The sequence below is a fragment of the Schistocerca nitens genome, chromosome 6 (genome assembly GCF_023898315.1).
Source record: "Schistocerca nitens isolate TAMUIC-IGC-003100 chromosome 6, iqSchNite1.1, whole genome shotgun sequence".
Lineage (NCBI taxonomy): Eukaryota > Metazoa > Arthropoda > Insecta > Orthoptera > Acrididae > Schistocerca > Schistocerca nitens.
In genome coordinates this window covers 251,192,665-251,207,209 of record NC_064619.1, presented here as the reverse complement: position 1 = coordinate 251,207,209, position 14,545 = coordinate 251,192,665, and the positions used below count along the sequence as shown (strand labels likewise).

Sequence of the window (14,545 nt, the reverse complement as noted above, 5' to 3'; positions counted from 1 at the left end):
AATATAGGTGCGAAAGCCAAAGTGAGCATCAGAGGTTAATTTCTGACGAATTCCAACAGCACAAATAGAAAAAATAATCTTACAAAGCACTCCAGGACGCTTCATTCTAATATCTGAAACATAAAGCTAATAATTGCCAACATAAACGAAAGCCGTTCAACATATACTGTTATAAATTTATGCAACAATTTTTACCATCGTTAATATTGCTAGATTACTTGAAAACAGCATAACAGCCGACACGAGACTCGTAATGTTCAATTAACGAGTTAATGAAGTAGTTGTGCAGCAGAAACTTTAAAAGCTATATGTAATGGATAGTGTCTTGAATACAGCTTATGAAATAAACATCGACAACAGCAAAATAAGGATAACGGAGTGCAAACGAATTAAATCAGGCGACGTTGGGGGAGTTAGCGCAGGAAATAAGGCACAAAGCTCAGTTTTGCAATTTTGGCAGCCAAATAAATGATGACGGCCGAAGTACAGAGGACATGAAATGTAGCGATAGCAACCAAACGGTTTTTCACAATGGGAGATTTGCCTACATCTAATTAACTTAAACTTAAGTGCTAGAAAGTTTTTCGTGGATGCAACTGTAAGAATGTTTAGCCTTGTAAGGATGTGAAACGTGTACGATAAGCAGTTCAGACACGAAGAGAATATGAGCTTTTTAATGTGATACTACAGAAGAATGCTAAAGATTAGATCAGTAGATCGGGTAAGTAATGTGAAGATGTGAATAGAACTCAGGAAGAAAGAAATTTATGGCACATCTTGATAGTAGGAAGGGATCTGTTGACTGGACATATCTTGAGGTATCAAGGAACCGTCATTATGGTAATGGAAAGAAGTTTGGAGGGTAACGTCTGCAGAGGGAAGCCAAGGTTTGAATACAGTAAGCAGATTCAGATGGATGTAGGCTGCAGTAGCTGTGAAGAGAAGATAGTAGAATAGCGTGGAGACCATCATGCCAGTCTAGAACAGCAGCAACAACAACGCCAGTCTGGATGAAGATCACATCGTTTTTTTTTTTCCTATGCTTAACCTGTACTTAAGAACTCTTTACACATTATACATTTCTTTTGTCTTTAGAATGGTCTAAATAAGTAGCGTGATAAATGGAGTTATCACTGCTTACATAATTTATGCAGTGGTTACTGAAGGGCGCGAAATATTCCTCTGTCATTATTACGTACTTACAGTATAACCGATTTCGATCACAGTAAAAATCCATCTGTGTCGCAACATCCCATTAAAATAGTACAGAGTATGTTGAACCATTGTCCACCAATGTCTCAATAAGCTCTAATCCTCTTAGTCTGGAAGCAAGTCATGAAGTACTCATGAATCGTCCGGGAAATTCCGAAGAACAACCCACAAGTTATACGCATCGTTCCGCGGTGAATCTCAATTGCACTAGAGGGTAAATATGTGTAACGCTGCCCGTCCGGGACACTGCAATATTCTGAGAATCGCCTGTACTTCTGTCAGTGTTCAGTTTTAGTTTCAATAGTATTATGCTGCCCGGGTCATTAGTGATGGCTCAACGTGTCTTCTCTTCATTCTCTGTTTATTCTGCCAATTCTCCCTGTTTTCTTTTTTTTCTTTTCTTCTCTGCTCTGGTGTTTCTAGTGCAAGCCCTCTTATAATCTTCAACTAGTCTCGGGACTCATACTTCAATACCAGCTGTCTCCTTTTTTGCATATATTGATTCACACTGAAAAAACCATGGTCACTTCTGCTGTAATGTCATTATATTTGTTATATAAAATTAGTGAAAATAAACCACTGGAGCAACATTTCCTCCCCTCCCCCTTCCTTCCTTGTTTCTCTCCATCCTTTCATGCTGCCCTTCCCCAACCTCTGCCTATTTTCCTACACACCTCCCCCTGTCCCTCCCCCTCCAAGTAATTCAGCATCTGTCTTCATCTGATCCCTACCTGGCCTTGGTGCCGTCCCCCCCCCCCGCACACACACACACACACACACACACACACACACACACACACAGCCACTCGCCCTTGTTCCTACTCATCCCCAGTTCACCCTGACACAGTTGGAAAAATTGCTATTTTGTGACAGGTTTTGTTTTAGACATGACCCATCTGAGGTCTAAATAGGTTGAAGCTTGCTTGCTTTGTTTGGAAAATTATAATTGCATTCCTTTCTCTCTCGATGAAATATTTCGACATTGTGCTTACTTGCCTAATGTGCTGTACGATCTTTGTATACGTCTCATGACAGGTCTAGACTCATAACATATTCTATGTTTTATTTGTTCATTGGCGATATCACACTTACTGTAAAAAAAAAAAAAATAAAGAAAAATAACCAGATGAAATGTGGTAGGAAAATTTGCATTGTTTTGTGTCTTACAAAAGCTATTTCTTGGTTTGCCTCGATCTTTGACTCTTAAGCCATCTGGTACCAAGTCGATATAATACGGTCCTCGAGTCTGCTGTCTTCAGTCTGGCATGCGAAGTCTCCAAATAACATCTTTTGCAAATACGCCTAACGGCAATTGCACATCGGATCGAACGTTTTTCCTGTATTGCTCACTTGTACGAGCTTTCCTAAGCATTTTGTAAATACTTTTACTTATTATATACTTCCGTTTCTGATGCTAAATTGGCCTTATAATTACTATATTAGCTTTTCTAATTTGTCTTACTTATTATATACTTCCGTTTCTGATGTTAAATTGGCCATATAATTACTATATTAGCTTTTCTAATTTGTCTTTTGTGTAAATTTTTCTACAATTATCTGGTGATGATGACTCGTCATAAATAAACTTTTCAAAAATGTTCAAATGTGTGTGAAATCTTATGGGACTTAACTGCTAAGGTCATCAGTCCCTAAGCTTACACACTACTTAACCTAAACTATCCTAAGGACAAACACACACAGCCATGCCCGAGGGAGGACTCGAACCTTCGCCGGGACCAGCCGCACAGTCCACGCCTGGAGCGGCTAGACCGCTCGGCTAATCCCGCGCGGCAAATAAACTTTTAGCGATCAATATGTTTTCATGGAATTACTACACGCTAAGTCTGAATGGTCACATACCTTACAAATGGAAGACTTCATCAGTCAGAACGGGATGTTTCCTTTTTATTTGTGTATTTGTTCTGAAAGACAAAATTACTTTTAGACGGAGAGAGAATACACTGGAACCATCGCCGAGGGAACAGTAGACGGAGAGGAGGCAGTGATTTATTCCTGAGAAAGTTGTTATGGAATTAACTGGGACCATTAACCACTGGATTGATGTGAATATGAGTTATGATTGTCTTCTCTACGAAGGACGCTGTATATCACGCCACCCTACACTGTTAAAGTGTCCCTCAGTGACGGAAACAGCACGATCAAGACATAAAGTACTCTCCTGGCCTCCATTTTCCCCGGACCGTGACACAACTTAAAATTTGGGAGGGAACGTCGATCGGCGTGTTAGCTGTATGAATTCCTTCTTAGCACACTTTTCCACAACAGTGGGGAGCACTGCAGACAGAAGGACTGCTGCAGATAACAGAGAAGACGCGTCAGCATTTGGCTGTGTGCCAGAAACAGATGTGTCACGCAGGGCACTAACAGGTATTCACAGTAAAGTGACTGGGGAGTGCATTAAGTATTCTTAAAACAGAAAATATGCTGTATTTGCCACTGGACTGAACACTTTCTCTCTACCGCGCGGCCTACAGGCAGAGAAACCACTATAGCAAAAAATCAGTTTGTCGAGAACTGGAAAAGGAACAGAATGAAACGAATGCAGCTTGCAGTGTATTTGATCTTGCTATGCGAGAATGCTAAAAGCCGTACTCACATCAGGCCACATCTTCGCTGTCAGAGTAACCGACTGCTGGAACACCTGGGTCTGGAATCGACCCCGGGCCACAGACTCTTCATCGCCTGGAACAGAAAGCACACACTTTGGTTACACAGGGGACCAGTCTTTCGACAGTGGGCGCGCGCGCACAACTGACGCAGCAAATTCATGAGCGCCTTTTAAGCAGTCTGTGCGTCACGCATACGTACAAAGGACGCAGGTTATAGAAACGTTAAACTAAGAATAAAGAACTTGAAAATAACACGGTAATATTTGGTAGATTTTCGATTTAAGTTCCACACATAATCTCAGACTTTGCAAGATCATTTTGAAGGTAGTAAGAAATATACGATTTCATTTTTCTAATTATTTCCCTTTTTTTTAACTATTCCAGTTAACTATTCCAGCCACTGCGATTAGGGTTCGTATGGTATTTCCAAATCGTTCCACTCAAATGATACCTCATTAACAGAAAATGACCGTCACTTCCGCATTCTCACTCAGTTATTAATAATTTGGAATGAAAATCTGATGAAGGCACGTTATCATGATTATTATTCATTGTATTCAGCCATTGTTTATTTAGTGTAACATAAGGTTCCAGAGTCGCGAGGCCGTGTTATGATAGTGTTACGAAAAGAATTAATATCCAAGAACATCAAATGTAAAAAACAAATGTTGGAAGCATTAAATTACAAGTATACGTAAATCTCAGGCAGTATCTGTTTGTTATTGTTTATGCTAATCTAGTTGAAGAGATGGCGACTTTACACCTTTCATAATAAGTTCCCTCATAGATTGTCTCTCCAAATGCTATTGGGCAAACTGTCTGCATTGTCATATATGAAATGAATATCAACACTGTACACAGATTAACAACGGAGTATAATCTAGGCTTATAAGGCAAAGTGATGGAAGATGTGAGGACGTGTAAGCTGTACACCAACATAGCTCTCACGGAATACTACACTCCTGGAAATGGAAAAAAGAACACATTGACACCGGTGTGTCAGACCCACCATACTTGCTCCGGACACTGCGAGAGGGCTGTACAAGCAATGATCACACGCACGGCACAGCGGACACACCAGGAACCGCGGTGTTGGCCGTCGAATGGCGCTAGCTGCGCAGCATTTGCGCACCGCCGCCGTCAGTGTCAGCCAGTTTGCCGTGGCATACGGAGCTCCATCGCAGTCTTTAACACTGGTAGCATGCCGAAACAGCGTGGACTTGAACCGTATGTGCAGTTGACGGACTTTGAGCGAGGGCGTATAGTGGGCATGCGGGAGGCCGGGTGGACGTACCGCCGAATTGCTCAACACGTGGGGCGTGAGGTCTCCACAGTACATCGATGTTGTCGCCAGTGGTCGGCGGAAGGTGCACGTGCCCGTCGACCTGGGACCGGACCGCAGCGACGCACGGATGCACGCCAAGACCGTAGGATCCTACGCAGTGCCGTAGGGGACCGCACCGCCACTTCCCAGCAAATTAGGGACACTGTTGCTCCTGGGGTATCGGCGAGGACCATTCGCAACCGTCTCCATGAAGCTGGGCTACGGTCCCGCACACCATTAGGCCGTCTTCCGCTCACGCCCCAACATCGTGCAGCCCGCCTCCAGTGGTGTCGCGACAGGCGTGAATGGAGGGACGAATGGAGACGTGTCGTCTTCAGCGATGAGAGTCGCTTCTGCCCTGGTGCCAATGATGGTCGTATGCGTGTTTGGCGCCGTGCAGGTGAGCGCCACAATCAGGACTGCATACGATCGAGGCACACAGGGCCAACACCCGGCATCATGGTGTGGGGAGCGATCTCCTACACTGGCCGTACACCACTGGTGATCGTCGAGGGGACACTGAATAGTGCACGGTACATCCAAACCGTCATCGAACCCATCGTTCTACCATTCCTAGACCGGCAAGGGAACTTGCTGTTGCAACAGGACAATGCACGTCCGCATGTATCCCGTGCCACCCAACGTGCTGTAGAAGGTGTAAGTCAACTACCCTGGCCAGCAAGATCTCCGGATCTGTCCCCCATTGAGCATGTTTGGGACTGGATGAAGCGTCGTCTCACGCGGTCTGCACGTCCAGCACGAACGCTGGTCCAACTGAGGCGCCAGGTGGAAATGGCATGGCAAGCCGTTCCACAGGACTACATCCAGCATCTCTACGATCGTCTCCATGGGAGAATAGCAGCCTGCATTGCTGCGAAAGGTGGATATACACTGTACTAGTGCCGACATTGTGCATGCTCTGTTGCCTGTGTCTATGTGCCTGTGGTTCTGTCAGTGTGATCATGTGATGTATCTGACCCCAGGAATGTGTCAATAAAGTTTCCCCTTCCTGGGACAATGAATTCACGGTGTTCTTATTTCAATTTCCAGGAGTGTATAATGGTCCCGCTGATGAGAGGTATCCTACCGTGGGATTTGCATTCAGTATTCTTATTGTCCGAATAATCTTAAGTGAATGTGGCGATGTCTTGTGAGGCATCTGTTTTTGCTGGGTTTTGGAACTGTCATGGTAGTTTTAGAGGTAGGTATGGAACAAGAGAAAGTGAGGTGGAAGAGAGGAGGAGGAGGCGATGATGATGATGATGATGATGATGATGATGACGACGACGGATGATGATATTGATAACGAAGGTGAAGCCAAATTTTGGTTCATAACAGCGCCGTTCCATAGTTTTTAAGCGCACCAGCAAGAAGAAATATTATCAGGACCAGACCTACACTGGAACCAAGTATGTGTGTGTGTGTTCTGCATTTGTGGATCAGCTAAATCTGAGTTAGTTGTGGTGGTCTGACGGGGATTACGTTCCAGACACCAGACAGAAGCTCGAACACACACAGCAGTATCGAGCGATGTGGCGCAGTGGTTAGCACACTGGACTCGCATTCGGGAGGACGACGGATCGATCTCGCGTCCGGCCATCCTCATTTAGGTTTTCCATGATTTCCTAAATTGCTCCAGGCAAATGCCGGGATGGTTCCTTTGAAAGGGCACGGCCGAATTCCTTCCCCGTCCTCCCCTAATCCGATGAGACCGATCTCGGCTGGAGCCTTCAACAGAGACCACGTAGCGTGTGCGAAAAATATCAACCAGGACTCATGAAAAAGCGACGAAACGCGCAAAATACGAGTATGAACTATACATGATGTCGTTGGACCCCATTTTTATTCAGACATACGAGGCTTGATCAAAAATTAAAGGGATTTTTTTTAATTTTGCGGCCTTTATATAACCGCTTGTATGCGATAATATTAACATTAGCTATTACGATTTAAACAATCCCGACGTAATTCAAATGAATATACGTATAAATTCCGCTTTCAGCTATAAAAATTCGAATTCTGCACTACGACATTTTGGACCCCACAGATCCATCTTACCGAGCTTTGGCTCTTCTTTCTATGTGGCTTATTTTACTATACAAATATATTAATGTTAAAGATGGAAGGTTTTCTTACCAATGTGAAAACCGATTTGGCAATATAAAATATTGTCAGAAACACAGAAAAGGGCACAATGAATGACAGCAAAACTGTCATCACCAAATGAAAACACGTTATAAAATTAGCGACAAACCAAAGGTACAAGTCTGTGGACAAAGATGTTATCATAAAACTGCTTTCTTCATTTAAAGGTATAAACTGCCACATATTAGGGTATATACATTGCAGTTAATTTCAAAGACAAGGTGTTTGAACATATCTAATAACCAGTCTCGTTCTATAACTGTAGCAAGTAGCTCTATATCATCTCTACAAATAGTCTTTTCTCTAGTTTGTTGACATGTAATGCTTACTTTGTGTAGTGTCCTTCTGTGTCGTCATTTTATTGTTACATTTCCTTGGTTTCTCCAACTTTAACGTTGTCGCAGTGGTAACAATGATCTGTTTCTATGCTGCTATTCTTTATTTATATCGGTACTCTGTTTTGTTAACCACATACAAAGACAGCGTAGACATTGTAAGAGCCAGAACACTTCCAAATGGATCCATAGTGCCCGGAAACTCATAGTGGAGAATTGAAAATAAAATTATTTTTGTGACTTAAGGCAGAATTTATAGACACATCCAGTTTTATATGTGATCATCTTAGTGCAGAAATTTTGCTACGTTGGACTGGGCATAATTTCCACCAATCAGTACTACTGTTCAATATTCTGTACTCACGTGTACTATGTCCACGTGATTATTTCTTCCTTTACAATACGCATCAAAGCTCATGTGCGTATGTTCCAGTGGCACATGACTCGGAGCAGTTTCGAAGTTGGCTGGTGTCTGTAGTCTGATTTCGGCCACAACAGAAGAATCAGAATATAAGATGTTCGTAATTTCACACACAGAGGGTACATAAATCGCCTACATCTATATCTCCATCGATACTACGCAAGCCACCGGACGGTGTGTGACAGAGGGTACCCTGTACCACTACTTATCATTTCCTTTCCTGTTCCACTCGCAAATAGAGCGAGGGAAAAACGACTGTTTGTATGCCTCCGCATGAGCCCTAATTTCTCGTATCTTATCTTCGTGGTCCTTAAGAGCGATGTATGTTGGCGGCAGTAGAATCGTTCGGCAGTCAGCTTCAAATGCCGGTCCTCTAAATTTTCTCAAAAGTGTTTCTCGAAAAGAATGTCACCCTCCATCCAAGAATTCCCATTTGCGTTCCCGAACCATCTACATAACACTTATGTGTTGTTCGAACATATCGGTAACAAATCTAGCAGCCCACCTCTGAATTGCTTCGATGTCTTCAGTCAATCCGACCTGGTACGGATGCCAAACACTCGAGCAGTACTCAAGAGCAGGTCGCACCAGCGTCCTATACGTGGTCTAGTTTACAGGTGAACCACTCTTCCCTAAAATTCTCCCAATAAACCGAAGTCGCCCATTCGCCTTCCCTACCACAGTTCTCACATGGCCGTTCCACCTCATATCGCTTTGCAACGTTATGCCCAGACACTTAAACGACTTGACTGTGTCAAGCAGGACATTAGTCATATCCGAACATTACAGGTTTGAACTTCCTATTTATCCGCATTGACTTACGTTTTTCCACATCACAACAACTGGAAATTTTGTATAAGTCGTCTTGTATCTTTCTACAGTCACTCAACTTCGACACCTTACCGTACACCACGGCATCATCAGCAAACAACCGCAGATTGCTACCTACCCTGCCAGCGAAATGATTTGTGTATATAGAGAACAAAAGCGGTCCTATCACACTTCCCTGGGGAACTCCTGAAGATTCCCCTGTCTCTGATGTGCACACGCCGTCGAGGAGAACATACTGGGTTCTATTATTCAAGAAGTCTTAGTGCCACACACTTGTAAAATAGTTAACAGCCCGCAATGGGCCACCGTGTCAAATGCTTTCCGGAAATCTACACTACTGGTCATTAAAATTGCTACACCGCGTAGATGACGTGCTACAGGCGCGAAATTTAACCGACGGGAAGAAGATGCTGTGATATGCAAATGATTAGCTTTTCAGAGCATTCACACAAGGTTGGCGCCGGTGGCGACACCTACAACGTGCTGATATGAGGAAAGTTTCCAACCGATTTCTCATACACAAACAGCAGTTGACCGGCGTTGCCTGGTGAAACGTTGTTGTGATGCCTCGTGTAAGGAGGAGAAATGCGTACCATCACGTTTCCGACTTTGATAAAGGTCGGATTGTAGCCTATCGCTATTGCGGTTTATGGTATCGTGACATTGCTGCTCGCGTTGATCGAGATCCAATGACCGTTAGCAGAATATGGAATCGGTGGTTCAGGAGGGTAATACGGAATGCCGTGCTGGATCCCAACGGCCTCGTATCACTAGCTGTCGAGATGACAGGCATCTTATCCGCATGGCTGTAACGGATCGTGCAGCCACGTCTCGATCCCTGAGTCAACAGATGGGGACGTTTGCAAGACAACAACCATCTGCACGAACAGTTCGACGTTTGCAGCAGCATGGACTATCAGCTCGGAGACCATGGCTGCGGTTACCCTTCACGCTGCATCACAGACAGCAGCGCCTGCGATGGTGTACTCTACGACGAAACTGGGTGCACGAATGGCAAAACGCCATTTTTTCGGATAAATCCAGGTTCTGTTTACAGCACCATGATGGTCGCATCCGTGTTTGGCGACATCGCGGTGAACGCACATTGGAAGCGTGTATTCGTCATCGCCATACTGCCGTATCACTCGGTGTGATGGTATGGGGTGCCATTGGTTACACGTCTCGGTCACCTCTTGTTCGCATTGACGGCCCTTTGAACAGTGGACGTTACAATTCAGATGTGCTAAGACCCGTGGCTCTACCATACATTCAATCCCTGCGAAACCCTACATTTCAGCATGATAATGCACGACCGTATGTTGCAGGTCCTGCACGGGCCTTTCTGGATACAGAAAATGTTCCACTGCTGCCCTGGCCAGTACATTCTCCAGATCTCTCACCGATTGAAAACGTCTGGTCAATGGTGGCCGAGCAACTGGCTCGTCACAATACGCCAGTCACTAGTCTTGATGAACTGTGGTATCGTGTTGAAGCTGTATGGGCAGCTGTACCTGTACACGCCGTCGAAGCTCTGTTGGACTCAATGGCCAGGCGTATCAAGGCCGTTATTACGGCCAGAGGTGGTTGTTCTGGGTACTGACTTCTCAGGATCTATGCACCCAAATTGCGTGAAAAGGTAATCACATACCGGCCGCGGTGGCCGAGCGGTTCTAGGCGCTACAGTCTGGAACCGCGCGACCGCTACGGTCGCAGGTTCGAATCCTACCTCGAGGATGGATGTGTGTGATGTCCTTAGGTTAGTTAGGTTTAAGTAGTTCTAAGTTCTAGGGGATTGATGACCTCAGTAGTTAAGTCCCATAGTGCTCAGAGCCATTTGAATTTTTGTAATCACATGTCAGTTCTAGTATAATATATTTGTCCAATGAATACCAGTTTATCATCTGCATTTCTTCTTGGTATAGCAATTTTAATGGCCAGTAGTGTAGAAATATGGTATGTGCCTTTAGATACATCTACTCGTAAATCTCTGAGAGCGCCTCTAACGATGCGTGTGTTCTACAGTGTTTCCTGCTGTTGTCGCGCATACGTATTCCGAGAACGCGGAAGTACCCTACACCGTAATGCATTCGTGGACACGGCGCTATGAAATACGACGCCACACTTCTGACTCGCCCCCTGCATTTAGAAATAGTCATTTTTTTGTTAGCAGGAGGTCGCGAGACCTCGGCAAGCAGCACTGTGAAGATAATCCACTTTAATCGGGCGCAGATGAAGCAGAAGTAGGCGCCTCCGTGGTCGCGCCGTTCCGGTTCGGCGCTTTCGCTTTCGGCGACTTTGTGGGTCACTGGGGAACACTGTCAGCGGGACACTGCCCTCTCAGCTTTCACGTTGTACTGCGCATAGGCGGCGCCTGCTGCTACACGCGGCCACATCCGCCGATAGCCGGCTCTTCTAGAGAAATACTCGCGACACCACCCTGCAGCCAGAGAGGTCACCACAAACTACACGACAGCGTCCAATGACCTGCTTACAATACCCGACGTGGTGTGGCGTTAGGATCGAGCATTGCCGGTTTTGTCTCCCAATTTACACACCACTGGGCCACAATTTTTTTTTTCGCTTCCAGCTATTTATGATAGGATTTTGACGCTTGATAAGAAAGGCTAACGAAACAATACTGGAAATTTGTGTCAGTCGGGATTGAGCTCGTATTTTTGTTTTTCGTGAGCAGTCTCCTTTAACGTTAGACTATCTGAGCACGCCTTCGAGCGAAGTTTCAAACCTGGAGGCATGTGTTTAAGGCGACTGTACGCCAAAAGTAGGAAATACTGAATTAGGCCGTGCTTTGCACAAACTTTCGTTATCACGACAACTAAAGTAGGGATTTTGATAGGTATTTCATTAATACGCAGATTCACTAAGAAGGTTAACTTCATTCCCACTTGGCCCATTCATTTAATTTCCGCGTATGTAATGCAGTTGATCACAACAAGTGTCATTATGACTGACGACGCTACAGTTCAACTGAAAAGAATGGAAAAGAAAAATAACAAAAGTAGAACTAATTTTAATTTTTTAAAGAAAGGAAGATTACGGTGACCATTCTATCGACCACTAGACATGGACAACAAACTCGGATTGGGGAGGAACGGATATAGGAATCAGAGGGAACCATCCCAATGTTCGCCTTTAGCGATTGGAACACCCACGAAACATTTAAATCTTGATGGCTTGAGGTGTACGAGGTGCGACAATAAAGTAATTAGACTGATTTTCTTTGCAAGATGTGGCAACCCTGCAGGCTTTTGTAGGGACAATATCGTTGACTTTGGTCTATAATCTGCTTCTAGTCCAAGCGGCTCATCGATGCAACTGCTCAGTCGTGAGTTGTGCTGTAATAAGTTAACACATGTTTGTGTCTCTCGTCACGGAAATAGGTCATTTCTTTTTGCGTTAAATTGAGTGAAACCGATGACAACTTGTGGTAAGCTTCAGAGGGCTTTTGAAGAGGAGGTTGTGCCAAGAGCGCAAGTTTTTCGTTGGCATAAAATGTTTAGTGAAGACAGAACGACTGTTTAAGATGAAGACCGCAGTGGACGACCATCATCCTCACGGATGGATGTCAACTTGGCCAGGGTGCGTGAACTCGTGCGATCTGATCGAAGGTTATCCGTGAAAATGATTGCAGAAGAACTGAACATAAATCGAGAAACGGTTTGTCTAATAATAACTGAAGATTCTGCATCACTATAATGCGCCATGCCATACTGCTCCATCAGTACAGCAATTTTTAACCTCAAAACAAATTTCAGTACTACCACAGCCACCTTATTCACCAGATATCGCTCCGTGCGACTTTTTTCTATTTCCAAGAGTCAAAACGACGGTCAGGGGAGACCATTTTCAAACCACACAAGATGTCCAAAAAGCTGTGACGAGGGCCTTGGAAGATATTACAGAAGATGAGTTCCAGAAATGTTACCATCAATGGCAGAAGCGCTGGAAAAAGTGCGTGCAATCAGAAGGGAACTACTTTGAAGGAGACAACACTAAACTTGACTAAAACGGCAAGCCACTTTTTTTTCGTATGTCTCATTATTGTCGCACCTCGTATTTGTGCCGCAGCTCTTACGAATGCGACTCCTGTGTTATAACCCGAATGCAACACCTCGCCCAGTATTTATAAACAGTGCGCGACAAAATAAATGAAGCTCTCAGAAGGGGAGGAGAAAAGTAAATGAAACTTCAGGGGGCTGAGATGGTATGTGATGATATTTCACGGATTAGAAAATCGAGCCACTTTTACAAACAACTTGGCCTCATGAATCCACTTATCGATATGAAGCTGTACTCCCTGTGACCTGGATCCATGCACTGACCTGCTTGGGAAATGTATCAAAGCCGTTGCATCCTCTCCTGAGGCAAACCGGCCAACAACTCTTGTAAATGGTCCTTGGTATCCTGCATACTGACTCAGGGATGGGGTTAACGTCCGAGCTGGTTTCAAACTGTTCTGTCGGGGACAGATCTGTGGATCTTACTGGCCACAGAGTACCTCAACATCACGCAGGCAGCTCAAACGGCCCTTTGCCATGCGTGGACGAGTACTGTCCTGTTGGAAAATGGCATCACCATTCAGGCGGGCGAGAGGGCAACACATGAAGATGCAGGATGTCCGTGACGCTCTGTTGTGGCATCAAAGTTCCCTCAGTCACTGCCAGCAGCGACCTGAAGTCATAACCGATGGCTCCCCACACCACGACGCACAGAGTAACACGCCGTACCTCTGCAAAACATTGGAAGAACGGAACGTCTCCACAAGTCACTACCTTACATCGCAAAGATGTTCATCTGCGGTAGCGCAGAACCACGATTCACCAATGAACACAGTGCAGCTCCGCTCGTCAGCAGTCCCGGCTTCCCAGTCACGGCAACACTCCAAAACAAGGTGATAAGGACAGCCTACGCCTCGGACGAGAGTTCACTTGTCAAGCTATGCTAGTCTCCGATCAGCGGTGCGGTATGACACAGTGTTGCAACGAGTCCATTTCTTGTTCTCAGATAAAAATGGAAATGCCGTGTGGCTAGGGCCTCCCGTCGGGTAGACCGTTCGCCTGGTGCAAGTCTTTCGAGTTGATGCCACTTCGGCACGACGATTCTCCATTGTGGTGCTTACACGTGGTCGACCAGAACCTTGACTGCGAGTATGTCTGCCCTTACGTTCCCGTGCAGTCCAACATCGGGCCAGTGTCACATGAAAAGCCCCATAAATCGAGATATTGCACGATTCCACCAACCAGCCAAATGGAGACCCACAATGAGGCCGCTATTAAAATCTGTCAAGTGCTAATAACGCTGTCTCACACGAGTTCGTGGCATCGCCATGTCCTACACAGCGATCACACAACATCTGACGCTGTTCACGCTCCTTATACACTGAAGTGAGAAAGTCATAGTATAGCGATATGCACATATACAAGTGGTGGTAGTATCGCGTATGGGGCAGTCATTTGTACTCAGGTGATTCACGTGAAAAGGTTTCCGACCTGATTATGGTCGCACGACGGGAATTAAAAGACTTTGAACGCGGAATGGTAGTTTGAGCAGACGCATGGGACATTCAATTTACGAAATCGTTAGGAAATTCAGTAATCTGAGATCCATAGTGTCAAAAGTATGCCGAGAA

The 14,545-nt window shown here is 45.0% G+C and overlaps 1 protein-coding gene across 1 annotated transcript in view; it reads right to left on the bottom strand.

Moving 5' to 3' along the window:
* LOC126263312 (uncharacterized) overlaps nt 1-14,545 on the bottom strand; it is a 166,775-nt gene that overhangs the window by 83,719 nt on the left and 68,511 nt on the right. Inside the window, exon 2 of the mRNA XM_049960401.1 lies at nt 3,830-3,915. Coding sequence (XP_049816358.1) covers nt 3,830-3,915 — 86 coding nt within the window. The remainder of the gene's footprint in view (nt 1-3,829; nt 3,916-14,545) is intronic.